Below are 27,471 nucleotides of genomic sequence, written 5' to 3'. Positions count from 1 at the left end.
AGTTTGCTTACCAACCAAATTAACCTGTCTAACAGTTTGCGTCAAAACAGGGGTTTAGTAGCACACATTTGCATACGCATGTGTAAGCTGCAGGGCCACTCCACGGCTCCCTGTATTACCTGCAGTCCTAACTCTAGTGAATTTATAAGAGTCTTCACAGTGGAAGCACATGCATTCTAATGGATAGAATGGGGGCAGGTGAGCCTGGAGGTGGCCCATCCCTCCTGAAAGGTAATTGGGGGCATAATGGAAGCCCAGCCAATGGTATTACAGCAAAGGCATCCAGTATGTCCACTCGCCAGTACACATTAACAACAAAAAAAAAAAATGTGTTAATGCCCCCAATTTCCTTTCAGGAGGGATGGGCCACCTCCAGGCTCACCTGCCCCCTTTCTATCCATTAGAATGCATGTGCTTCCACTGTGAAGACTCTTATAAATTCAATAGAGTTAGGACTGCAGGTAATACAGGGAGCCGTGGAGTGGCCCTGCAGTTTACACATGCGTTTGCAAATGTGTGCTACTAAACCCCTGTTTTGATGCAAACTGTTAGACAGGTTAATTTGGTTGGTAAGCAGACTGGTTAGCAAATTGAACTGGGAATTTTATTTTTTTTTGTTTCATGTACGTTGGCCTTCCATGTGTTCTTTGCTATGAAGGCCAGTTATAGGTGGGGGCAGAGGCCATTTTCTTTGTTGTTGTATTTGTTGGCCAGCAACCGCACGGTGTCTAAGATCGTGAAGTGGACTAAGATGTCGCTGCTCCTGTTGACGTCATTCTGACGAAACGCATTCTGGATACAGCATACGGACTGACGGCTTTATACTCCCTATTCTTCTGTAAATTCATTTCTTTGCTTTTACCAATAACTTTTCATATTACGGACTTACACTATGACATGCCTCTTTTATTCCTATACCCTGTGACGGGATTCTACAGTGATCTGACCCATTGAGGTGGAGGAGGAGATATAAAATTGCCCAGTCATCTATTTGTTGGTGCCTCTGACCCCTGCAGGTGTTAAGTCCTCTAGTGAGTATGGACCTGAGGGGGGAGCACAAGTGGATTCACTTTTGTGTTTCATCACCAAGAGACTGACATTGCACTTTTGAACTCATCACTTTATTATCCTTATAAGGATTTTTGGACTATGAGATTTATCTATGTATTTGTTTGATATTTTATCTATTGCACATTTTGCACTGGGAACACTTTAATATTATTTGATTTACATGATACAGTGTGTTGGAGTTTTTTCATATTTGGTCACTATTGGATTGTTTTTTTATGTCTGTATCGTCCCTTATGCTTTAATATAAGAGTTGTTTAAAGGAATAGCATCCTTTTATTATTTTTTATGTCTTTGGGCACTTTTTCCCCATGAGGATTGCACACATTATTTAGGCAGTGCCACCTATACCTCTTACCTATATTTAAAAATACATTTTAGGTTCTCTCTGTTTTCGGTAATCTCAACCCAATTTAAGTATCTTTTTTTCACAGGCAATTCCTTTGAAGAAATCCAGCCAATACATGGTGGGATCCGGGGGACTGCTCGGAGAGTTTCAGCTGGACATAGATATTTCCGGAATTGTATTTACCCATCATCCCCTTTTCAGTCGGGAGCATGTCCTAGCCAACAAGCTGAGCCAGCTATATGATCAGTATCTGGGGAGGAAGAAGAAGAACCTGGCCAAGCTCCTGACAGACAAGGTATGTGTTTTATCTGTACACTCATCAGCTGTGCTGGGTATTATATTGTTATTCACAGGAAATGTCATGTACACTGTAACATTGGATATTATTTATAGCAAGTATTACATAACATATCTAATCTAACCTCAGATATTCTCCAGACCTATGCATGAGCTAATACTGATATGTTAGAATGCAGGCATAACATTATTTTTTTCTTGTTTTGCTCTTTTGAACTTTCTTGCCAGATTTTTCTAAAGCCACTTGTAATCACAGATTGTTGCATTTAGCAAACTACAACTGTGTGGCCATACAAGTGCATTTTGGCTGACTGATTAGCAAATTTTTTTTTTCTTTTACAAATATAGTTTTATTGAGGATTAGCAAATATTACCTTTGCAGCGTTGGGCTCCTGACTTTAATTCCCACTTGGAACACTAACTGCATAAAGTTTTAGCATGGCTCGTTTACATTAGCAGCAAGGATTGCCACTCTTCTCAAATGTGATCCAAACTCAGATCACTTTTCAGAGGTGTTGGACAGACAGTGATGATGCGATATGTCACCTCCTCCCCACCTGTTTTAACCCCCAAAATGCCCCGCTACCATGCCTTAACCCCATCCATTGCACACTGTGGGGGGCAGTTGAGGAGCTATAAAAACGTGGCTCAGCCACATGGCCCCCCTCCCAACCGCAAGTGTAAACAAGTCCTTACTCTGCTTTGTTGGGGTCCTTATTTGAATTTCCAGCATCCAGGCTCATTAAAAAAGCAGACATATAAAAGAAAAAGAAACACTGCGCTCAGAATAAATAATTATATAAGGCTGCCATCACTATGAGTCAAGATAAAACAACTCATATATAAATAAATAGAAAAAAGTGCAGCTCTAAAAAAAAAAACAATGAATAGCAAGAAAATATAAACTTCTAAAACTAAAAAGCATTGGTTATAAAAAGTGATGTATAAAGAAACTATAATCCAAAAAAAGTGTCCACCAATAGAGTCCACCATAAACAAATCATGAACAGTTTAGCTAAATAGAATATCTACGCCTATCCCTGATGCAGCAAAAAACAGGGGCGTAGTACAATATAAGACCATGTGCCACGTCCTGAATGTCAGTATTACAAAATGGGGGAAGAATAAATGGACTTTGAAGGCACCATAATAAAAAACAACGCTTTATTTTTGATAAGTATTAAAACCACAGAAGTATATGTCGACCGACCAACATGGGCGGAGACCATTGATCAGAGGATACAAGTGATGGGTGAATGGGGGAAAAAAACCTCACCACCTAGGACATACAATACAACAAACAATACAAAATTACATTTGGATGATAAACAAGGGAAAAAGGACGCTATACGCTGCAAACAAGCCGCACCACGGTGCAAGCAACGCAGAGCGTCCTGTACCATACAGTAACAGCTTCCAAAGGGAAGTAAACCAATATGTCCAATTGCTCTACATGTTTCGCCTGGTGTTCAGACTTCATCCGGAGCTGTTTGGAATATAGATTCCATAGGAAGATGTTGCTGGAGCCAACCAAAAGGCACCAGGAGGGTAGTAAACCAATAGTAAATATATAGTATCCGGGGGTCACTGATCTGCGCTTCTGAGGAGCATCTGGAGGACGCGCTGCATGCTGCTCTCTCCTTGGAGGAATTGCCTGCTATTTTATCTTATGCCCTATGCCCGGTTATGTATGGGACAGGCATACTCTATATTGTGATTACCTGATATCTTTCTAATTGGCCATAAGCAGTGCGTGCTCCTCCAGCTGCCTCAGCAGGTCACCCCTCGTGATTACTAATCATACTATTGGTTTACTACCCTCCTGGTGCCTTTTGGTTGGCTCCAGCAACATCTTCCTATGGAATCTATATTCCAAACAGCTCCGGATGAAGTCTGAACACCAGGCGAAACATGTAGAGCAATTGGACATATTGGTTTACTTCCCTTTGGAAGCTGTTACTGTATGGTACAGGACGCTCTGCGTTGCTTGCACCGTGGTGCGGCTTGTTTGCAGCGTATAGCGTCCTTTTTCCCTTGTTTATCATCCAAATGTAATTTTGTATTGTTTGCTGTATTGTATGTCCTAGGTGGTGAGGTTTTTTTCCCCCATTCACCCATCACTTGTATCCTCTGATCAATGGTCTCCGCCCATGTTGGTCGGTCGACATATACTTCTGTGGTTTTAATACTTATCAAAAATAAAGCGTTGTTTTTTATTATGGTGCCTTCAAAGTCCATTTATTCTTCCCCCATTTTGTAATAAATCATGAACAGTGATGATTGGCTGAAACAATAATGTGCAGTGATCCCCATCAGAAAAGTGCATTGCAGCTTCTTACTAGAAGCTATTGACTACTACATACACGAGTACACAACATACTACAGATGGTCAAACAGCACATAGGGGATTAAGGTCTCCCTCCGACTGTTCCGACTTGGCAGGCTGTGCCCATCCTAAGTATCTCCAGAAACGCTCAGGAAGAAGATAAAAAAAACACTTTCATAGTGTAGTATTATGACAATAAACTTTAATAAAAATTTTAATACAATAGAGATGGTAGCGTACTCACAAAATAGCAGATCAAAACAGCTGCCGAAAACGTGTGTATTGCTGAATGGCATTCCTACCGTCTCACACCGGACATAGTTCCAACTGTCCAGTTAAATCATGCATTGTGACATCACCCTTGTAGGCCCCATGGGTCTTTTTAGTTTTATAAGTTTATATTTTCTTGCTATTCGTTGTGTTTTTAGCATTGCACTTTTTTCTGTTCATTTAAAAAGCAGCTGTATGGCCAAAACATGGCCATACCGCTGCTGTAAAAAAAAAAAAACACACGTGCTAAATAAATGAAAAAAATAGTAGTTTACAAAAATAAAAATGCGATAAGCAAAGAGACCTTCATAGGGCTCCACCACTTACACACTGTGGACCGCGATGTTTAAATAGGACATAAAATGTGGGACCGTGATGTGCATAGCGCAATAGTGATCAATGTGTAATTGATATATTTATCCACTCTCTTATAAATGAGACTAAGGCTGGCCATACATTATACAATTGTCTTTTTAAATGTTATAATATAATATGAGATCAAATCTAAACACTTTCAATTTTTTCACTTTCAATTTTTTTTTTTTTTATTTATTTACATTTTTTATAAATTTTTTCATTACAAACATTTCAAAAGGAAACAAAGAAAGAAAACAAAATTCCTTAACAATAAAAAAATCCATAATTGCTTTACAAAACCATTTTCCCTTCCCTTCCCTTCCCCTCCCCTCCCCTTCCCCTCCCCTCCCCTTCCCTTCCCCTCCCCTCCCCTCCCCTCCGCCCTCCCCTCCCCTCCCCTCCCCTCCGCCCTCCCCTCCTCTCCTCTGCCCTGCCCTCCTCTGGCCTCCCCTCCCCTCCTCACCCCTCCCCACCCCTCCCCAACCCTCCCGCCTCCTTTCGGTATTATTATCTTTAACTTACTCTACTACCTTTCCTTCTCTATATATTTATAATTTAATAAGGAATGAAAATGTATAAATATTTGTGACCCACTCTCTCGCTATTTCTCCTCCCATTTAGGAATATCACGCCCATCTCTTTTATTGATCCAATATTCCTATTTCTTCAATAATGTTTTAAATATTAATTTCTACGTACTTGATTTTTCAAAGTCTACCCATTTTTTAAATTTTTTCCCATATGCGTTGGGTTTTAAACACTTTCAATTTAAATGCAATTAGGCAGGCCCTTGCTCTACATAGTTGAACGTAAAGCTAAAGGAAATTGAATAAGAAAATTGTATAATGTATGGCCAGCTTAGCAATACATAGATGTGCTGTTTTTTTCCTGAAACACTCAAAAGGGTTAATTGGCCTCTGGCTCAAATCCAGAGGTAATAAACTCCAGCTGATGTTGTACTGCAAGTTCCATGAGGTATTGTAGGACTGACAGACACAGCTATAACTCCCAGAGACAGCGGCATGATGAGAGTTGTAGCTTCTCCACACACCTGGAGTGCCAAAGTTTCCTATCCGTGTTCTAATTTAATCTTGCTGCTCTGTTAGGGCTGATCCATGCCAAGAATGGAGGTGGCTCTGGGCACCAACATAGCAACACAGCCCTATAAAGCCAAAAGCTGCGACAAACAGCAACATTGCTCTCTCTGTACCCAGGCAGGCTGTTAGAAATTCATAAAAATCAACTGATGATTTAAAGAAGCTGATATTGGTTGCAAAATTTGAATATTTTGTTGTTTTTTTCCCCATTGTTCTTTGTTTTTTTGTGCAGAAGCTGTGCTGTTGGTTAGGCCCTATGGAAGGTACAGCTAACAATGAATATTTTATATGACCAGCTTTGATCCTTTACACACAATGAACCTGAGGTGTGGGGATAACATTTCCCGCTAGCTTCATCCTCAGCTGTGGACCTATAGCAGAGATTAAGGCATTACAGTAAAGACCTAATTTAACAGATAAACCCCACCTCATTGCAATAAAACATTATTTTACAATAAATTGTGAAAGGACCATAAAATCCTCTATAATCAGGTCATTATGCTGCTTCCTAGTTTAAAAGATGTGACCTAGGAGGAGGGATTGTTGCACAGGCGCTACATTGTGATGAAAACTGACCTGCAAATCAGTCAGGTGGATTTTCTAATGAGGATATATCCTGTATAGGATTGGTCTGCAAACTGTGGCCTGGGAGCGGAATGCAGCCCTTTGCTTGCCTTTTTCCGGCCTTTGGGGCACGAACTATTCTTCCAACTGACATTAACAATGGGGCATAACTCCTGCCACGGACATCAACAGTGGGGGCCCTACTCCTACTGACACCAATGATGGGGCACTACTCCTCCAACTGACACTAGTGATTGGGCACTATTCCTCCCACTGACACCAATGATGGGGCACTATTCCTCATCTTACTGACACCAATGATGGGGCACTATTCCTCCCACTGACACCAATGATGGGACACTATTTCTCCCACGGACACCAATAATGAGGCATTACTCCTTCTGCTGACACCAACAGTGAGGCACTATTCCTTCTACTGACATCAGTGATGGGGCACTTTTCCTTCTACTGACATCAGTGATGGGGCACTATTCCTTCTACTGACATCAGTGATGGGGCACTATTCCTTCCACTGGCACTACTCCTCCTACTGACACCAGTGATGGGGCACTATTCCTTCCACTGACTCCAATGATGGGACACTATTCCTCCCACTGATATCAGTGATGGCACATTTTCTACCAGCCCCTCTAAAATCAGAAGGACAGTAAACTGGTCCTTTGTTTAGAAAGTTTGGAGACCCCTGCTACAAAGGGAGAGATTTTTGCACCAAATCGGATTTCATATGTTTGCTGATGGAGCCCAGCTCCAATCAAAACTTTCTCAAAACTTTCTCTAGTGTCGGGAAGAGTTTGAACCTCTGTAAGTTTATTGAATTTCTCTTTCCTTTCTATTTGAAGGATGTCATATATAGTACATTTTCTAGCAGAGTGCGGAAGCATTAAGCCAGCCATGCACTTATAGATTTTTTTTCAGGCTAAACTAAACAAATCCAACCAATCCCTCCATCCACGTTATACAGCATGGATAGACAATCTTCACTGCCACGTATTGTATTTTGACAGCCAGGACCCATGGCTGTCCGATTACCCGAACAGATGCAGCATCTGATTGGATACAGATGTTCGGCCAACAGTTTTTCCACCTTGCTCCTGTGATAGAAGCCGATCTTCAGCCGAATTTTGTCAAGCCAGTGTTTGCTGAAAGGGTCACCAGCTGCTTGAATTTAGGCCATGTATGGAAGCCTTTAGGACCTCTGAGTTTTATTGGGTTTCCAGTCCAGGTGACTGGTGTCAGACAAAACAGAAAGTGAATCAAAATCTATGGCAACACAGGCAGCATTTCAAACCTGACAAAAGTTCTAACCCCTTTATTCTCTTTTCAAAAGTTTGTACTGGAGTTTGAATTTTTATTTTGTCTGTAACGTGTATCCAGTGATGTCCCAAATGTTTTATAAATTAGGTGTTTTATTTTTTTTAAATAGAAAAGATGAGTATTTTTCAAAGAGCCTTTACGCCAGTGTGATAACTTCATACTTCTTGGATTGAATAAAGTTGACTCTGTTCTCAGTGTGGCTTATTGGAGAAAGAATTGTACATTACTGTTCTATTATCAGACTATGAAATCCCTTTAGTTGGCAGCTAATTTATAACAAGAAACAGACGAACCCGCCTTACTGTTCATGTTTATTTCTTGTCTTTTAGTTAAATGCACTAAGGAATGCCGTACAAGTCATTTCTGCAGGAGGAACCCATGGCTCCAGCACTATAACAGAACAAAGTATTCATGAATATAAGCTGGACATCAGGTATTCCATTGTGCAAGTATTTAAATTAATAGCTTCAGACAGCAGGTACAATTGGTCTGTGAACTGCTCATGCTATATATATTTAATATTGCAACTATGCTAAATTCTGAAAGTCATTCAGTTTACATTAATAAGCGTTTTATTCACTCACAGTATATTTTTACATTGCTTCTAGGTAGGTCAACAGCCTCTTCACATAGGATTATGTGCTGCAAAGCTTTCTCCCATTGTGTGCAGTTTTTGATTCCCCCGTCAATACACTCTGTGTTTATAGGGGAATCCCTCCCATGGATCTATTATATTCTGACAGTGGGGAGAGTTCCCCCCTGTCCTAATACAATGATCAGTGTTGCTGGCTATACCTGGTGGGCACTGACTGAGCAAAAATAAACCAAGGCACGCTAGTTATGCAGGAGCCAATCGAGAGATTGACTTCTGTACAACCAGCCTTCCCATAAATGGATCTAAATTTTGTTCCATCTTTGACCAGCTTTAGATGGAGGAAAGAATAAGGGAGTGCACTGAATCAAGTTTGTGTATATTCAAAAGTCGGATATATCCTCAAAAATAAAAATGAAATGGCACATAGATAAAATCACTTTAATGAATGTAAAATGGCTAAAATACAAATTCAAAGAGGTGACTGGATCAGGCCCTATCACTAGGTCAGGTCATCGCAAGGAGCAGCAGGTCACACCAACAATTGACACTCTCACTAGGTAGCAGTCAGTTGGGAAGTGTGCAAGCCAAGATGGATACTCTATGGCTGACACTGGAAAAATCAAAAGAAGAAAACTTAAATTCCAACTACATCCCAAGCTTGTACAGGGGGAGAACCGAAGTTGTGAGTGATAAAGTGCCTCCACTATACTGACAGGTTTTAGGACTCTGCTTCTTCTTTAAAGGAAGGAACACAATCCCAAAACACGTGACTATGGTGGAGGTACTTTACCATCCAGAATTGCACGAAAGGAAATCAGTTAAGTATGTAAATATTAATAGAACTGGGAAAACTGTGTGCCTTGAATTTCTCCATCTATAAAGCATCAAAAGTATCATATCCATGAAAGTCAATAAGTCTTTTCCATTTCTCCTGCTTTAAACCTATTTTTATTTATAAGACATACACAACATATGTTCTAGATTACATTCCTTAGTGAGATATAGTAAAGCACAAGCTGCTTAATAAAAAAAAAAAAGATATTGTTAACATAACCTGTTTATTATTCCAGAATCCTGGGTCTGTTTAAACATTGTGTGGATTTTTTATTTAGATAGTTAACTCGGTTGTTCTATGAAGTGTATCTGGTGTTTTCTGTCTGTGTGTTTTATGTTCTGTCCCACCCATAATTACTGAGGAATTTCTGGTCATCTGCCCGGGACTGATCATAGATATGCCTATATAGAATATAAAGAATAGTTGGATATGCAAGCAGACCCAGATGCCCTTGTGGCAACAGACCTTCTAAGCCCAGTTCATCTGTCTTAATAATTGTTGCCCCAAGACTTTCGGACAGTTGTCTTCTGCCTGCTAGTCAGCATAGACAAAATCCTGCTCTGGCAATAATCTTATATGTATTGCTGCTATACTTTGAACAGAATCCTGTTGTCTTGTATCAATTACTGTACTCCTTGACCTCATTTAAAAAAGGGATTTGCATAATAACTGCCTTACAATAGCAGCAACTAATTACAATAAGTCTGTGAAGGTTCCCTTTTTTTTCGAGTCATGGTATATCTAGTTTTAGTTAGTCACATTAAAATTGGCTTTTTCTGTCATTTTAAAAGCATTTTGCTAATCATCCAAGTGGCATTTTGAGTTCTGTTGACTGTCAGGAACATACCCCGATATTTATAGCCGCATGAGTAACCCAGTCACCTTCATATAATCACCATGGAATGTGTCAAGGCAGATGTTGATTGTCCAGTAACATGATGAGGGGTGTGAAGACATGTGAAGCCACCTAGTTAAAATTTTGGAATCCAGCCATCATGGTGCCATGAAATCTGGAACAGTTGTAACTCTAATAGCTAAAGGTGTTAAACTGGCCAAACATGATTCATTTTTGTTTCCTTCAACCAGCGAGTTGAAAAAATAAAAAATAAAAATGATTCCCCAATGCGTGGATGGTGGAATCACTCCCACTGAGCAATTGTGTTTTAACAGTGGAGAGCCTTTCCGACTTGTACAACCAGCCTGCCCATACATGGATCAAAAATGCTGCCAGTCCCTGCTGAACCAGACATATTTTTATCCCTGTATGGCCACCTTTTAATTGTCAGATCCCCAGGGAAGAGATATTAAAATGGAAATATATATGGATAAGAGGCAATGTCATCACCCCCCAGCCTTGTTTAGTGATAGTTGTTTCAGTTTGATATAGATGACCTGTGGCCATCTACATGTGACAACAATTTACACCTTCAGTCATGTAACTTAATGATTATCACATGCCTCAGACTTTATAGTTATTAGATTGTGTAATTAGAATATGGCTTTACAAAATTTCACTCTACCCATCATATTTATTAAAAACATCCACCTTGACGCATTTCATGCTCAATAGGTTAGGACGGCAAACTTACCTTTTAAATTGATTTCTCCAGTGGTGTGCTGTCACTGCTGCTGGTGCTTCCATCTCTATATTGTCCTCCTTTCAGGTTTTCGCTATCTGGCCATTTGAATGGCTGGGCTGTGATGACATCACTCGTGGCACAGCGCTTTCTACATTGATAGCACACTCCGTGTGCCCAGAATGCAAAGCTGCTGCGCATGCACCAATGATGTCAGTGGCTGCAGCTGTTAGGAATATCTTCACTGTACCTACTGCTAAGCCTTATCATAAGCTTACCTGTTAGTACAAGTTAATAGTAAGACTTCATTACCATTTTAATGTGACTAACTACTGCTCGCCATCCAATTACAATAAAAATTTTGCCAAACACCCCCGTTTCTTTCACAGCAAACACCTGAACAGGGGAAAAGCTCTAACCCTAACGGCGAATTCCATTAAAGTCTATAGGAGCCAAACAGAAAAAAATCAAAGTGCCCAATTTGAAAGCTTATATGCAAGTAATTTGCCATAAAAGGGGTATGGAGGGTCCAGGTTCTGCCCTGGGGGACATGTATCAATGCAAACATTTTGCAAACATTTTTCTAAAAAACATTTTTTCAGGAGCAGTGATTTTACTTATGCTTAAAGTGCAACAATAAAATTGAAAAATTCCTTTAAATACAGTGCCTCTAAAGTGGCGCATCTGTAGCATATATATATAGAAAATGCTGCAGCAAAACTGACATTTCTAAAGCAAAAAACAGTCAAATCTCATTTATAATGACTCGCGGTTACAACTGCCAGCACCCAGCTATAATTTTTTTTTTTAAAACATGGCGTTGGGGCCCCCCCCCCTCAAAATCTATACCGGACCCTTATTCAGGCATGCAGCCTGGCAGTTTAGGATAGTTGGGGGGAGCGACGGAGCGCTCTGCCACCCTCCTGAATCATACCAGGCCACATGCCCTCAACATGGGGAGGTGGGAGCTTTGCCCCCCACCCCAAAGCACCTGGTCCCCATGTTGATGGGGACAAGGACCTTATCCCTACAATCGTGGCCTGGTGGTTGTGAGGGGTCTGCAGACGGGGGCTTATCAGAATCTGCAGGCCCCCCTTTAACAAGGGGGCCTCCAGATCCCGGCCCCCCCTATGAAAATATGTATCAGGTACCCCTGCCGATTCACCCAAAAAGGGTCACAAAGTAATAAAAAACAAACATTTTTGAAAAATTCTTTATTAAAAAAATGTAAAAATAGTGTCTCTTGATGCAAATCCATTGTCATTCACGCTGCCCGCTAACCAGTAAAAAAAAAACGCTCTGCCTTCTGTGCTGGCTGTCTGCCGAATGCCTCCTCTGCACTTTAACAGTTCTTATATAGCAAAGGGGCAGGGCCACCTGGCAATGTCACCTGCTGGCACCAACCCCTTCTGACGTCACTGACTGGTGCATTGTTGGGCCTGTGACTGGTATTTAAAGGGGGGGGCCAAGGCTGTTTTTTTTTTTTTTTTTTTTTTTTCTATTTCAGCATAGGGTTTCCCTTCAACCCTCCAAAGAGCCTGGTATGGACTGGGGAGGGACCCCACGCCATTTTTTTCTTTCTTTTTTAAGCAGCACTTTTTTTTTTCTTTATTATTATTCAGCTGTCAGCAGGGAAACCCATTGGCAGCTGATGATTGGTTCTTAAGGACGCTGCGGCTGGCTTCCCAGCTCTGCACCCTAACAACCAACTTATATTGCACCGTGATTGGGCAAAGTGAGGCAAACACCCTGCAAATTCTGGTGTTCGGCGAATGACCCCAACTCATGATCGGGCCGAACCATTCGCCCATCTCTATTGAGCAACACAGAAATCATTCTTTATAGAAATTCGATAAATTAGGTCCATTGTGTGTTTGTTTGCTTTTTTTGTTTTTTAATGCGCATACTCTGTTTGGGTTGTATTGCCTCAGTGGACAGCACATTGAAATTGTATAGAATGAATATATCTTATCTTAAGGCATTTTAGGTAAGCAATTTTGTATTAAAGTGCATGTCTCTTTTTGCCCTTTTGAAAATAAAAGACATAATCATGAGGAATCCAAAGTTTTACAATCCTCACAGGAACAGGAGGTGAAGTTAAAGCCTAGGTCAGGCCATACATGATTGATTTTTTTTTTTTTTTTGTTAAACCAGCTGGTTGAATGAAAAAAAAAAAAAAGAAAAATGAACCGATTCCCCCATTCACAGATTCATTATGGATGGGGGAATCCTCCCACTGAGCTATTGTATTAGAACGCACAAAAAACACAGAGCTTCTAACTCTTAGTGCCGGTTCACACTGGGGCGACCTGTGAGGCGACCTGGTCGCCTCACAGGTCGCCGCAGGTCGCCTCCCATAGGGAAGCTGCGGACCCGTTCTAATAGGAGCGACACAAGTCGCTCCGACCTAGAAAAAGGGTCCGGAGCTTCTTTGGGGCGACCAGGAGGCGACCGCCATAGACTTCAATGTTATGAAGTCCATGGCGGCCGCTCCGAGGTCGCGGCGCGCTGCTCGCAACGCGATCTCGGAGGTCGCCCCTGCAAGTAGCGTCGCGGTAATGTGAACCGGCGCTTATCCTACTCTACTCAAAACGAATAAAAAAGGTTTATTTTAGAACTACGCTTTACATTAATTCTATAAATATTTTGGTTTACTAAAACACAGGATCATTCTTTGCATAGTACATTAACCCAAAGCATCTGGTGGGAATTTGATTTACTAGAGCAAAGTGGGTTTGTAAATGCTGCAATATGCCCATAGCCCTTTGCAATGGCACTGCTCTGATAAATTTGCCTGTTAAAGAGTTTTTTCGTGGTGTTAACTTTGTAGTGCCTGTTTAAAGTCTCTATTAAAACATTTATTTTCCAGTGTATTTCTGGGGCCAGCATGTGTTTTACATGAAGCAGTCTCTACAGAGATGGTTCTATGCAACCCTCTTGTAAGAGCCAGGAGAATCCCTCTGTCCCTGCAGAGCCTCTATTCATTTGGATGATCTCATAGAAGAAGTGTTTCTGAAATAGGCTGCAAATGTGGCATATTGAAAATAAATGTTTTCAATTGTGCGTGATTTTAAAGCAGTGCTATGAAATAAATGTGCTGAGGAGATGGCTATAATTGAAATCATACTATTGGGCCCAAAACAGAGCTCGTCATACAAAACTGCATTCCTCTTTTATATCCATTTTTAAATGTTTTTCTTTTTTTTTTTTTTAGTCTTCTAATAACTATCGTATTGCTAACATTGTTATGAACAGTATTATGCTGTACCAGCCTAGTAGCAGCTATTACCACCCCTATTGTAATGGTGGGGGCTGAAATCTTTCCGGTTTCAACATGCTGACTAAATGAAAATCAAAGGCCTTTTTCAAAAACATTAAAAAAAATAAAAAAAATTCCCCAACATCCATTAACATGTTTTACATGCTCGTGTGAACCATGTCCTTTTTCAAATTTATTTTAAAGAAGAGCTCCAGCTGTTTTCTTTTTTTTTTTTTTTTCAAAAACACCCATGTGATGGTCGCACCTACCCATATATATATATATAGCCGTATGAGTAATAAATGTTTGTCTTGCCATTCTTTTTTTTAAAAACTTGCATTGCTCTTACCTTCGAGCCCGCTTCCATCTTGAGTGTGGGCATCTGAAGCCCACTCATTACTTCTTCTGGGATACGGCACTTGCGCATGTGCATATCATAGAAAGCGTGGCGCGTGAATACCGCAATGCTATAATCAGGGGATGCCCATTGACTCCTGAGATTGATGAAACTCCTATCCCAGGAGCCAATTCGTGGCCGCCGGCTAGATGTGATGTGACGAGGTACAGCGGGAGCGGAGCATTGGCCGGAGAAATAGGGTACATATATTGCTGAAAAAAAGTGCCCAATGATAAATTGTGCAGCAGTCACAAATGCAGAGGCGAAAAGTTTAAAATGTGGGTGGAACTCTGCATTAGATTTCAGTTTTTTTTACTTTTTTTTTTTTACCTGAAGATACATATAGAGTGCAGTGCTAACAACCTTGTATACGAGATGAGCTTTAAACCTTTTGTGAAGAGGGTGATAAGTGTATTTATTACTGGAGTAGTTTCAAATAGGGGATGATTTTTTTTTCTATTTATCTTATAGCTACAGAATTTGTGGGCAGCGGAATAGTATGTCTATCTCTGCCCCTTGGTCAGTAATGTAGCAGAGGTTACTGTTGGAACTCTTGCTCGAGGCGGGCTTTGTCACTGATGTCCACCTATCACCACCATTACATACATAGTTACATAGTTAGTGAGGCAGAAAAAAGACACAAGTCCATCCAGTTCAACCTAAACTGGCACGTAAGAAGCTTAATAGTTTATTCTAGAGAAGAGAAGACATACTGTGTAGGAAAGGGGGGCATTAGTGTGCAAGAGGGGCTATGAGAGTTAGGTGTTTTAGTTACAGGTTGGATATGCTGTTGGAGATGCTCCAGAGTCTAGAGGAATAAATACAGAATTTGTGTTAAGGAGCTTTTTTACAGAGTCCCATATGTGTTTAGCTGTGCCCCTACCTTTTACAATTAGGAGTTTATGGCTCAGCATTGTTTTTGCCGTACTGCTTTGTTATGCTATCTGTGTTCTGTGACTGCAATTACTAACTGGGAGGCTGTGTGTTTGACTCCCAGTACTTTCAGGGTTCAGATGACCCAGTTATGTTGCTAGTAAATGCTTAGTCACATCAAACATGTAGGGCTCATGATTGTAAGACATTTACACACACCTTCCCACAGAGGTCTTATTGTATGTGCATACAGTACCACTGCTGTGCATGAACTTTAAGATATGGGGTAAATCTGTGCCCTGGTGTGTTGAAAGTACTGGGTTTTTATGTTGAACTCTAGAGAAGAACTCTACCACAGAACAAAAAAAATAGAAATTAGGCAAAAGTTTCCACCATGGCCAACCACTGTTACCCTCATGACTGGTCTTCAAGTTGTGTATGGTGGGCTCTACCAGTGGCCATAGATATGAGTATTGTCAAAATCATCTGAATAGGTCAGCAGCCATCTGGAGATGAGCAGTGAGAGAAGGTGCAGTTAATATGGAAACCAAGTTCCCTTGACACATAAACCTCGGGTGGATTTACTGAAGGCAATTAGACTGTGCACTTTGCAAGAGCAGTTGCACTAATTTTCCCTAGAGCTTTAGTTGTGGTTAAGTTCTGCTGATTTCCAAGATCCATTCATGTGCAAGTAAAAATGCATTTTGTTTTTCCTTGCACCCAGATGACTATTCTTTACAGTGGAAAGCTTCACCTTATTAACTAAGCTCCTAGGAAATGAGTGCATCTGCACTTGAAAAGTTTACAGTTTATTTGCCTTTTAGTAAAACTACTCCGATGCAATACACAGCTCTGGGCTTCCCTCATCTGTGCTACAAATTTTCTTTACCGTTCAATAACTTTATTAAACTAGTAGCCGCTCTTATCCCACCAGACTTCCTTTACCCCGACCCTGGGTTTCTGGTATAAATCGGTTACATGCCTTAGTACATTCTGAAACCTAAAACATAGAAAGGGAAAAATAAAACTTGGGTACCATATGTGTGTTAGAAAAGACCAAGTTCCTCAAGAATTGCATTTTTCAAAACTAGGCTTTTTGTTTCAAATGGAAAAATTATGCATGAGGTAATCCTTTAAATACAAGGATTGACTAAAATGTACATCATAGCTTCCACTTCAAGCATGATAGCAGACTGTTGTCCGCTTTTTTTTGAAAATGCTGGTTTTGTTTCTAGACAAACAAGAAAATTCAGAGATGCAGAGCAAGAAAAAGATCGCATGCTTCTGAAGTCCCTCATAAAAGTTTGGAAAGAGATAAAGTCCTTGCGCGAATTTCAAAAGTTCAACAATACACCAGTGAAACTCTACTTGCGAAAGTAAGTATTGATGATGTATGAAATAGGGCAGATGCCAGTTTTCTTCAATGCTGTAGCAGCAAGTCCTGCTGAAATGCCTTGGAAGTGCAGGCAAAGCAGGTCAAATGTAGCCTTTTGCCGTGTTTAGCTTGTGAACGCGTGTGTTAACCACTTAAGCCCCGGAAGATTTTACCCCCTTCCTGACCAGGCCCTATTTTGCGATTCGGCACTGCGTGACTTTAACGGACAATTGCGCGGTCGTGCGACGCTGTACCTAAACAAATTTGACGTCCTTTTTTTCCCACAAACAGAGCTTTCTTTTGGTGGTATTTGATCACCTGGGCCATTTTTTGATCATGCGCTATAAACAAAAATTAGTTTTCTGCTACATATGTTTTGTAAAAAAAAAATCACAATCGGTGTGTTTTGATTGGTAAGCGCAAAAGTTAGGGAAATATTTTTGTCATTTTTGTTGTTTTTTTTTTTTTTTATTTTTATTTTTTAACGAGTAATGGCGGCGATCTGCGATTTTTTTTTTTTTTTTTTTTTTTTGCGGGACTGCGACATTGCGGCGGACAGATCGGACCCTTGACTGACATTTTTGTCACTTTTGGGGTTACCAGTGACATTACTACAGTAATCAGTGCTATACATATACACTGTTACTGTAAAAATGACACTGGCAGGGAAGGGGTTAACTTTATTGGGGAAGGAGGGGTTAAGTGTGTCCCTAGGGGCGTGTTTCTAACTGTGCAGGGATGTGGCTTTACATGTAACAGCAGAGATCTACGGTCCTACATAGCAGGACCGTATGATCTCTGCTGTTACATAGGGAAGAAGGACAGGCGGCTTTGTTTACATTAGCCGCCTGCCTTTCTCCTTTCACAGCGGACGATCGCGAGTGACCGGCGGACATCGGGTCCGCCGGTCACTCGCGCGGAGGTGTCCGTGAATGAGCGGGGGCGGGAGCGCGCCTCCGGCGGCTAGCACTCGCCCCCTATTGGCTTACAGGCTGGTGACGTACCCATACGTCACTTTGCCTGGCTGGGGCTGACCGCCGCAGTATATGTACTTGCAGCGGTCGGCAACCGGTTAAAGCAGAGCTGCAATGAAGTGCAAAAGCCAATATTTGGCAACGCCTGTCTTCATGAGCTCATGAACTGTGCTGTCTGAGCTGTAGGCCTGTGCCATAGAAAGCACACCGACCTCAACACAGAGCCAATGGATTGTGATAATGGAGGAGCTGCAAGAATAAAGTCAAACATGAAAGACCTCTGCATTGCCCTTTTTTTTATTTTTATTTTTTTATTTTATAGGACGATTCGATTATCAATCAACAGAAATAGACATTGACAGGCGGACTTGTTACACAAATCCTATATCAGCATAGTCAAAATTGGAAAAACACTTTTAAAACCAGTTTTCTCATTTGAACTGTGTATTTCACTCACTGACCTGGGACGGTTATGCAGCCAGTGAAGTCGAAAATCCTTTGTACTTTTTTTCATGACTGTGGCTCAGCATTGAGAACCTATACTGGAAAAGTTCATAGGATGCCTTTGCTAAACTCTACTTTTGAATATGCTCTTTGGCTGGCTATAATGCTAATCAATTGGTTTCAAATGTTCCTGCGTCACTAACATGGAACAAGTATGCATATGTGGAGTTATGACTTTTTTTTCTTTTTGACTTCACTAGCTGCCTGCTTGTGATTAGGGACAGGTAACTAGCATTTTTAAGTCAGCAATGTCAGCTTCTATATTGTTAACAGCATTAATTTACGTTAAGTAGCAAAAACAAGGATTAAGATGACCATCCTGAAGCTAAGTAAGTGGTAGCCAATTTTTATCCTGCTTGTAACAAAATTTTGATTTCAGATGATTTGCTTGATTTGTAGTAATAATGCTGCTGGCATACTTTATGACAGTCTGAGATCACACAATGCAGTACAAAACATGTGCAGGGCACATGTGGCAGCCAAACGGTGAGAGAGCTCTTCTAATTGCACTCTGATTCCAATGAAAGCCCATAAATACTGTGCTTTTTTCCTGGTTTCAGGGAAGAAGTTAATAGGAAAGCTGATGAAGAAGCTTATGAAGCTGAAATTCAAGCTGAAGTCAATGAACTATTGGAAGAATATATGGAGGAATATGAAAAGAACCTAAAGCAATACAGAACTGACCTAAAGCACTGGAAGTCATGGAAGAAGACACAGGTATTCCATACAAAGATTTTATTCCCTGTACATAGTTTTTCTCTTTGTTTTTACAAACCTTAGCATTTCGATTACTGCTATGGGGCTCCTGGGTTATTTGTTACCAGTACCCATCCCACCCACCTCCTACCATCAGTGTCAGTCACCTCTCATTGTACTGCGCACTGTTGGTGCAACCTGCTGTTCGTCTCCTTATGAATGTAGTGCGCGTTTCCTTTTGGTCTAAGTTGCTCTTGTACCCTCTGTTTCTTGACCTTGGATATACCATCAATATCTTTCTCATGGCTTATTGATAGAAACATGGAATGTAAATAAAAATGCCAAAACATAATAATAGAGTTGTCACCTAACAAAACCATTATGGATGCATGTTTACACTCCTAAAATAAATAGGTAGTTAAGCTAGTCACCTTGTGTCTCGATGGCCTTATTTAATCTTGTGCATTTTTGGGTCAAAAAACTGCTTGTGATGCTATAGTCTAATGTCTGATTAGATCTGTGCCATTATAGCTATAAGGACTGTTCTCCATAACATGCATTTTTACAGTACTCTCTCTCCATTAAAAATACATAAAATGCATAAAATAAAAGCTTAACACTGAATTCCAAGAATTCAGCTCCTTTGTTAAAAAATGAAGGTACACTATGAGTTAAGTCCAGCTAGGTGCCTTACCCCTTAGCTCTATTTTTTATATCTGGCAGCTTTATAGCACTGTTGGAAGACCACTATCACTGTAGTTCGAGGAGCCTGACACTGATCTTTCTGAGCTCTGCATCTGGAACAAGGAGAGTCACTGCAGCTGCTATGCCTGCCCCTCCCCTCCCCTCCTCCTGCCCATTCACAGAAGCCTTGGTATTATGTATACACATTCATAAAATACACAGGCTTCTGTGAATGGGCATTGGGGGAGGGGGGCATAGCAGCTCTGTGCGTGTTTCTCTCCTCTCAGATCCCCAGAGTGTCTCTCCAACAGAGCAATAAGCTTGTCAGATGCAAATAATAGAGATAAGCCCAGGAGATGTTATGCAGGTTCTCTAACTTAAATTATAGTGTGTCCTAACCTTTTACAAAGTGTCTGAATTCCTGGAATTCAGCTTTAAAATGTGAACAAAATTGCACTTTCTTACACGGAAGTATGAACCAGCCCTTTGCCTTATTTGTGACAGTTTTTGTAAAGATTCCCACTGTCAACTTAGTTTCAGTAAAGCAAAGAGCAACCATAATGAGTGGAGAGGCAGGCTGATGATGTCACTTTCTCCGCCTTAACCAATCAGAGGAAGCTTTGTATTCATTCACAGAATACAAAGCTACCTATAAATGGCTGAGCACCGCTCAGACCCACTCTGCATTGTTTCGGGTGTGAGACAGGAAGTCTGTCTCACAGCCAAAAACCAGCACTGTCTGCTGCTGAAACTTCATGCAGTACATACAGTGCTTAAAGACACTGCAGCACTTAGTAAAGGAAATAGTTTGTTTGGACCATCTTGGTCCAAATGAACTATTTAAAGCCACAGAATACCTGGAGATCAGGTTTAAGTACTTAACTTTTCTAGAGAAAATACTGTTCCATGCGTCCATCTGTGCTTCATGTCTTTTCAGCATTTAAACTATATTCTATTGATCACCGAGAACCCCAAATCTTGTGAGAGGATGCTGCGGCACAGTGCAGGAGCATCCTCTCATGAGCGTTTGGATCCCCAGTATTCCCAGGATCTTGCCAGAAAAACTGAAAGAATCCATGGGTAAGGTAGCTTTTTCATTTTAATGTAGCAAGCTGTAAAGTGGGATCTAATAAGCAGACCTAACATTTTAGTGCAATGTCTGCTTTAAAATAAATGATAGGATGTGTAACAATTTTCTTTATTTTCCTTTTAGATAATTGTAAGTACAGTGCAATATTTTTATATTCTACAAAAAGATAAAATCAGTAAATGGTAGAGGAGACTGTGTGTATGGAGGTTTTCTATTAATATATTTTTTTCTATTCGTTGAACAAAATGGACTGGTTTCTTTTTTCAACTTGACTAACTATGTACTATTGCCATGTAATGTAAAATAAGCACAAAAGTCATTAAAGTCCAACTGCACAGCCACACTTCATTACCCCACGCCTGCTGTTTGTTTTCTGGCACACCAGCTCAGGCCCGTAAATGACACAGCATGTGACATAATGATGGCTGTGTTCATATGGATACTTTTATTGCTTGCAATATTTACAATGCCACATCTTCACCAAGGACTTCTAGCGGTGTCACTACCTTCCTTACATAAATTTGATGTAATGTCCTGGCAGAAGGCCATTGAGCACCAAGGACCTACGAACTTCCAAATCCAGCCCTGGACTTTGGGTGGTATAAGTTAGCACTGCAATGCATTTGTTTTGTTTAAATGCTCAGTTCTGTTTTATTTTATGGCAGAAACGGAAGGGTAAGAAGGAAGGCATGGAACAAAATGGAGAAGCTGAGGTTGACTATATGGTAGAAGAGCCAGCTAAACCTTCCCTGCCCACACAAATAGACAGGCATGATGTAGAAGTACAAGTTCGGGATAAAGCAGCGAACATCAGGAGAAGACCCGGAGAGCCTATTCTCAACCCTGAACTAAGCCTGTCTGGATATGTCACCCCAGATAACACATGTCCAAGGTAAAATATTCACTGATTGATATTGGTTATCCTTGCGTAAGTAAGTAAGAGGTCCTTAGTTATGGCAAGATTTGTGCCAGATAGGCCTAGAAGGGTAGACTTCCCAAAGATCCTAGTGAAATGATCACTGTGACTGCCTACAAAGAGACATTATCCAAATTACCCACATTTTTGGCAAAATATAAAATATGGTGTTGCACCGGGTGAATAGACACCAAACCTATCACGCATTAAAATTGCACACGCTTGTGAAATGGCACCAAACTTCAGTATTTAAAAATCTCCATAGGTAACGATTTATAAGCCTTTATTGGTTACCAGTTTAGAGTTACACAGGAGGTCTGGTGCTAGAATTATTGCTCCCTGACGTTCACCGCGATACCTCACATGTGTAGTGCGATCACTTTTTATGTATGCGTATGGAACCAAAGTGTGCATTAGTCTTTGCACAGGGGGGGGGGGGGTGGTGTTGCTTTAAATGTTTTATTTATTTATTGGTGGGACACTGATAAACTGATGTTTTTGCGCACTTGTACACTATGACAGCTTTTGATTGTCCACCGACGGACACTGACAGATGTTGATTTCACAATAGGACACTATTGCACTATTGCAGATGCTTTTTTCACTGGTACAGATGTTCATGGAGACAATGACAGATGTTTTGTGCACTGGTACAGATGTAATGGGACACTGGCAGATGTTTTATAGGGGGCACTGTGCTGTTTATGGGGAAAGGGACAGGGGTGCTTGGTGTAGTGTGTGTGGGGATCTGTGACAGCTCTGTGTGTAAAATCATTTCATACACACAGAGCTATAACATATGTTGTAGATTCCCCCTTCCTAGGAGAACTATCACAGAGACAGGTGTCCCTGTTTACACTGTGAAGGCTGCAATTGGACACAACCGTCACGTGACTGGGAGGGCTAATCACAGTGCCCATATCCTGATCCTGTCTTGGCTGTGTCCTGTGATCACAGCCATCACAGGATCATGCCGCTGCGAGCGGGCACCTGTTCTGAGGAACGTTCCTGTATGTCCACTCAGAACGGCAAAAGGTCCACCTGGCCGTTTTAGGTACAGTGGCCGGGTGGGAAGAAGTTGAAGGCCATGTCGACCTTTATAACAAAAAAGAAAAATATAAAAATCCACACATTCTTTCAGGAAAAAAAAAACTTGCATCTGTCATTTTTTTTTTTTCCACTGGAGGATGCATATCATTGCATCCATGTTCAGTGGATTCAAATGCGACAGCTGCTGTGGGAGAGAAGAAGCCCTGCATGCGGTCACCTATGGGCGGGGAGGGGTTAACTTTGTAAAATGTTGCTATGTTGGAGTTAGCCTTTTAAGCCTTAAGTGCTCACTATAGGAGTTCTATGTTACAGCTAGAGTGAGGTCACAGCAACCTGAGTTTCATGCTGTTAAAACATAGCATCTATTTCTGTGACAAAGGAAGGCTCATATGGAGCATTTTGGGAATGCTGGTGATGGCTGGGATTACAGGGTGAAGGCTAACTGTTAGGGCATTAGGCAGGGGTCAGCAACCTATAGCCCGTAGGCCGCCGCAAAATGTCCGGCCCGACAGTGCACATGATGAATTCACATGCACCCTTCCGCGGACATAAGGTTTAATTTTATAAAGCAAAAATTTGGAGTCATATGCTAAGTAGTGATGTCGCGAACCTAAAATTCGCCGTTCGCGAACGGCGAACGCGAACATCGGCAAATGTTCGCGAACCGGCGAACCGCCATAGACTTCAATAGGCAGGCGAATTTTAAAACACACAGGGACTCTTTCTGGCCACAATAGTGATGGAAAAGTTGTTTCAAGGGGACTAACACCTGGACTGTGGCATGCCGGAGAGGGATCACGCAAAAAAAAGTTCTTAAAAATTATAATTTTTTGATAGAGAGCCAATTATTGGAAAAATTAAAAAAAAATAAAAATAAAAAATTTCTTTGGATTTAGCATCTGGGGGGTCTAAAAAGTGTACCTGTGAAGTTTCAGCTCTGTAGCATGTCCAGAACCCCTAAAAAACAGCATTTGTCTTATATTTTCAGGAATATGGCTTCTCTGCGGCTGGCTTTTTCTCTTGCAGGCATTTATCGGGCATTTTTTTAGGCAGGCATGTCATTTTTTGTATTTAGTGTCTGGGGGGTCTAAAAAGTGTACCTGTCAAGTTTCAGCTCTGTAGCATGTCCAGAACCCCTAAAAAACAGCATTTTTATTATATTTTCAGTAATACGGCTTCTCTGCGGCTGGCTTTTTCTCTTGCAGGCATTTATCGGGCATTATTTTAGGCAGGCATGTCATTTTTTGTATTTAGTGTCTGGGGGGTCTAAAAAGTGTACCTGTCAAGTTTCAGCTCTGTAGCATGTCCAGAACCCCTAAAAAACAACATTTTTCTTATATTTTCAGGAATACGGCTTCTCTGCGGCTGGCTTTTTCTCTTGCAGGCATTTAGCGGGCATTTTTTTAGGCAGGCATGTCATTTTTTTGTATTTAGTGTCTGGGGGGTCTAAAAAGTGTACCTGTCAAGTTTCAGCTCTGTAGCATGTCCAGAACCCCTAAAAAACAGCATTTTTCTTATATTTTCAGGAATACGGCTTCTCTGCGGCTGGCTTTTTCTCTTGCAGGCATTTATCGGGCATTTTTTTAGGCAGGCATGTCATTTTTTGTATTTAGTGTCTGGGGGGTCTAAAAAGTGTACCTGTCCAGTTTCAGCTCTGTAGCATGTCCAGAACCCCTAAAAAACAACATTTTTCTTATATTTTCAGGAATACGGCTTCTCTGCGGCTGGCTTTTTCTCTTGCAGGCATTTAGCGGGCATTTTTTTAGGCAGGCATGTCATTTTTTGTATTTAGTGTCTGGGGGGTCTAAAAAGTGTACCTGTCAAGTTTCAGCTCTGTAGCATGTCCAGAACCCCTAAAAAACAGCATTTTTCTTATATTTTCAGGAATACGGCTTCTCTGCGGCTGGCTTTTTTTCTTGCAGGCATTTAGCGGGCATTTTTTTAGGCAGGCATGTCATTTTTTGTATTTAGTGTCTGGGGGGTCTAAAAAGTGTACCTGTCAAGTTTCAGCTCTGTAGCATGTCCAGAACCCCTAAAAAACAGCATTTTTCTTATATTTTCAGGAATACGGCTTCTCTGCGGCTGGCTTTTTCTCTTGCAGGCATTTAGCGGGCATTTTTTTAGGCAGGCATGTCATTTTTTGTATTTAGTGTCTGGGGGGTCTAAAAAGTGTACCTGTCAAGTTTCAGCTCTGTAGCATGTCCAGAACCCCTAAAAAACAGCATTTTTCTTATATTTTCCGGAATACGGCTTCTCTGCGGCTGGCTTTTTTTCTTGCAGGCATTTAGCGGGCATTTTTTTAGGCAGGCATGTCATTTTTTGTATTTAGTGTCTGGGGGGTCTAAAAAGTGTACCTGTCAAGTTTCAGCTCTGTAGCATGTCCAGAACCCCTAAAAAACATCATTTTTTGTATTTAGTGTTTTTTTACTTTGCAAGCTGCTGTGCCACTTTATATATCAGTGGTGGGTGGGCAGTGGCACAGTACACTCTCTGTGGACCTGACAGCAGTCACTGGCACCCAGGCAACTGCAATTTAAAAAATATATATATATTTTTTTACTTTGCAAGCTGCTGTGCCACTTTATATATCAGTGGTGGGTGGGCAGTGGCACAGTACACTCTCTGTGGACCTGACAGCAGTCACTGGCACCCAGGCAACTGCAATTTAAAAAAATATATATTTTTTTTTACTTTGCAAGCTGCTGTGCCACCTTATATATCAGTGGTGGGTGGGCAGTGGCACAGTACACTCTCTGTGGACCTGACAGCAGTCACTGGCACCCAGGCAACTGCAATTTTAAAAAATATATATTTTATTTTACTTTGCAAGCTGCTGTGCCACCTTATATATCAGTGGTGGGTGGGCAGTGGCACAGTACACTCTCTGTGGACCTGACAGCAGTCACTGGCACCCAGGCAACTGCAATTTTAAAAAAATATATTTTATTTTACTTTGCAAGCTGCTGTGCCACCTTATATATCAGTGGTGGGTGGGCAGTGGCACAGTACACTCTCTGTGGACCTGACAGCAGTCACTGGCACCCAGGCAACTGCAATTAAAAAAAATATATATTTTTTTTTACTTTGCAAGCTGCTGTGCCACCTTATATATCAGTGGTGGGTGGGCACACAGTGGCACTGCAGTGGGCACAGTACACTCTGTGGACCTGACAGTAACTGGCAGCCCAGGCAACTGCAATAATAAAAAATATTTTTTTTTTTTCAATTTATTGCAACAAGATGCTGTGCCACCGTATATATATCAGTGGTGGGCAGTGCACTGCAGTGGGTACAGTGCACTCTGTGGACCTGACACAGCACTCACTGCAATTATGACAGAGGAAAAAAAAAATATTTTTTAAAATGCAAGGTACTGTGCCTGTGCCACCCGAAATGAGTGTGGTGTGCACACAGTACAGTCTGTGGTAGGTCTGTGGCCTCTCACACACAGCGGGCAGGCAACTGCAGTGTACAATAGATATATATAGATATATATATAAAGAAAAAACTCTATTACCTTACCAGCCCTTAAAAGGGCTTTTGGGGACACTATATATATATATATATATATATGTATATATATAAATAAAAAAAATCCTCAATTACCAGCCCTTAAAAGGGCTTTTGGGGACACTAGATAGATATATATATATAAGAAGAAACAACTCAATTACCAGCCCTTAAAAGGGCTTTTGGGGACGCTAGGTATATATATATAAAAAAAAAAACCACAAATACCAGCCCTTAGAAGGGCTTTTTGGGGTGCTGATATTACAGCAGTAGTGGACCAAGAACACTGCAAGACCAGGAACACTGACTAACTGTCCCTAGCTTAACAGCAGCAGCAGCAGCAGCAGCAGCAGCAGCAGCAGCTCTCTCCCTTCTCTCACTACACACACTGCTTCAGAATGATCTAAGATGGATGCTGCCCTTGCTTATTTATAGGAGGTGGGAGGGTGTGGGAGGGAGGTATGCTGATTGGCTGGAAATGTGCCTGCTGACTGTAAAGTTCAGGGTCAAAGTTTGCCTCAATGATGTCTTATGGGGGGCGGACCGAACATCGCATATGTTCGCCGGCAGCGGCGAACGCGAACATGCTAAGTTCGCCGGGAACTGTTCGCCGGCGAACAGTTCTATACATCTCTAATGCTAAGTTGGTTGGCCAATAATTAAGGCATTCATTTAGGAAATATTGTCTGTTCTGGCAAACAGCGAGATAATGAACAGGATGTGTTAATAATAATAATATTTAATAATCGGCACCATTTTCTAGCCATGTTTTCATAGTTTTTTTTTTTTTTTCTTGTGCGATTAGAAAAAATAATTTATTTATCTTGTGAATGCCAGCCACTCATTTAAGAAGGATCATGAAACGTAATATCTTGTAGATGCTTTAGCCACTGTGAAATATTGTTACAGATTATGTTTTCATTGTTGATCACGCAAGGTCTGTATTCCTTTTCTCTGCTCTTCAGGGGAGAAGTTTTGAGACGTGAGGATGTACTGAAGCATTCTTTGTTCATAAAGATTCTTTTCAACAATAAAGAAGTTTCCAGAACTGTGACAGTCCGGCTGGGGCATGACTTCCGAGTCCATATGGGGCAAATATTTAATCTGCAGATCTTTAATTGGCCGGAGAGCATAAAATTACAGGTATACAAAAACCACATATAGATTACTTGGCTTTAACCAGGAATTCAGTAATTGAAGAAACAATTAAAATAAATCAAGTTCAATCCAGTCTAATACTGCTCTAATTCTGTCCAAGCAAGTTATCAACTTGTATAATAGTTACAACCAGTAATATATGTTCTACTCAGTACCTAAAGCCCAATTCCAGCCAAAACGTTCGCTTTCCCATGCAGGACAGCAACAGGCTCATTTTTTTGCTCCCTTCCCATTTTATATATTTTGCATACCAGGTATGACATGCATTCCCTAATGCATGTCTGTGCTCATCAGAGTATTCAAGTTTTTTAGTTT

At 41.0% G+C, this 27,471-nt stretch overlaps 1 protein-coding gene across 1 annotated transcript in view; it reads left to right on the top strand.

The window, feature by feature from the left end:
- The window catches only part of CC2D2A (coiled-coil and C2 domain containing 2A), a 197,395-nt gene that overhangs the window by 67,548 nt on the left and 102,376 nt on the right, over positions 1-27,471 (top strand). Inside the window, exons 11-16 of the mRNA XM_082265276.1 lie at positions 1,503-1,712; positions 7,993-8,096; positions 16,435-16,575; positions 18,613-18,769; positions 21,188-21,414; positions 26,964-27,141. Coding sequence (XP_082121402.1) covers positions 1,503-1,712; positions 7,993-8,096; positions 16,435-16,575; positions 18,613-18,769; positions 21,188-21,414; positions 26,964-27,141 — 1,017 coding nt within the window. The remainder of the gene's footprint in view (positions 1-1,502; positions 1,713-7,992; positions 8,097-16,434; positions 16,576-18,612; positions 18,770-21,187; positions 21,415-26,963; positions 27,142-27,471) is intronic.

Source organism: Pelophylax lessonae (assembly GCF_965119305.1).
Source record: "Pelophylax lessonae genome assembly, chromosome: 1".
NCBI lineage: Eukaryota > Metazoa > Chordata > Amphibia > Anura > Ranidae > Pelophylax > Pelophylax lessonae.
The sequence above is the reverse complement of the archived record's forward strand: the minus strand, read 5'-3'. Positions and strand labels throughout refer to the sequence as shown.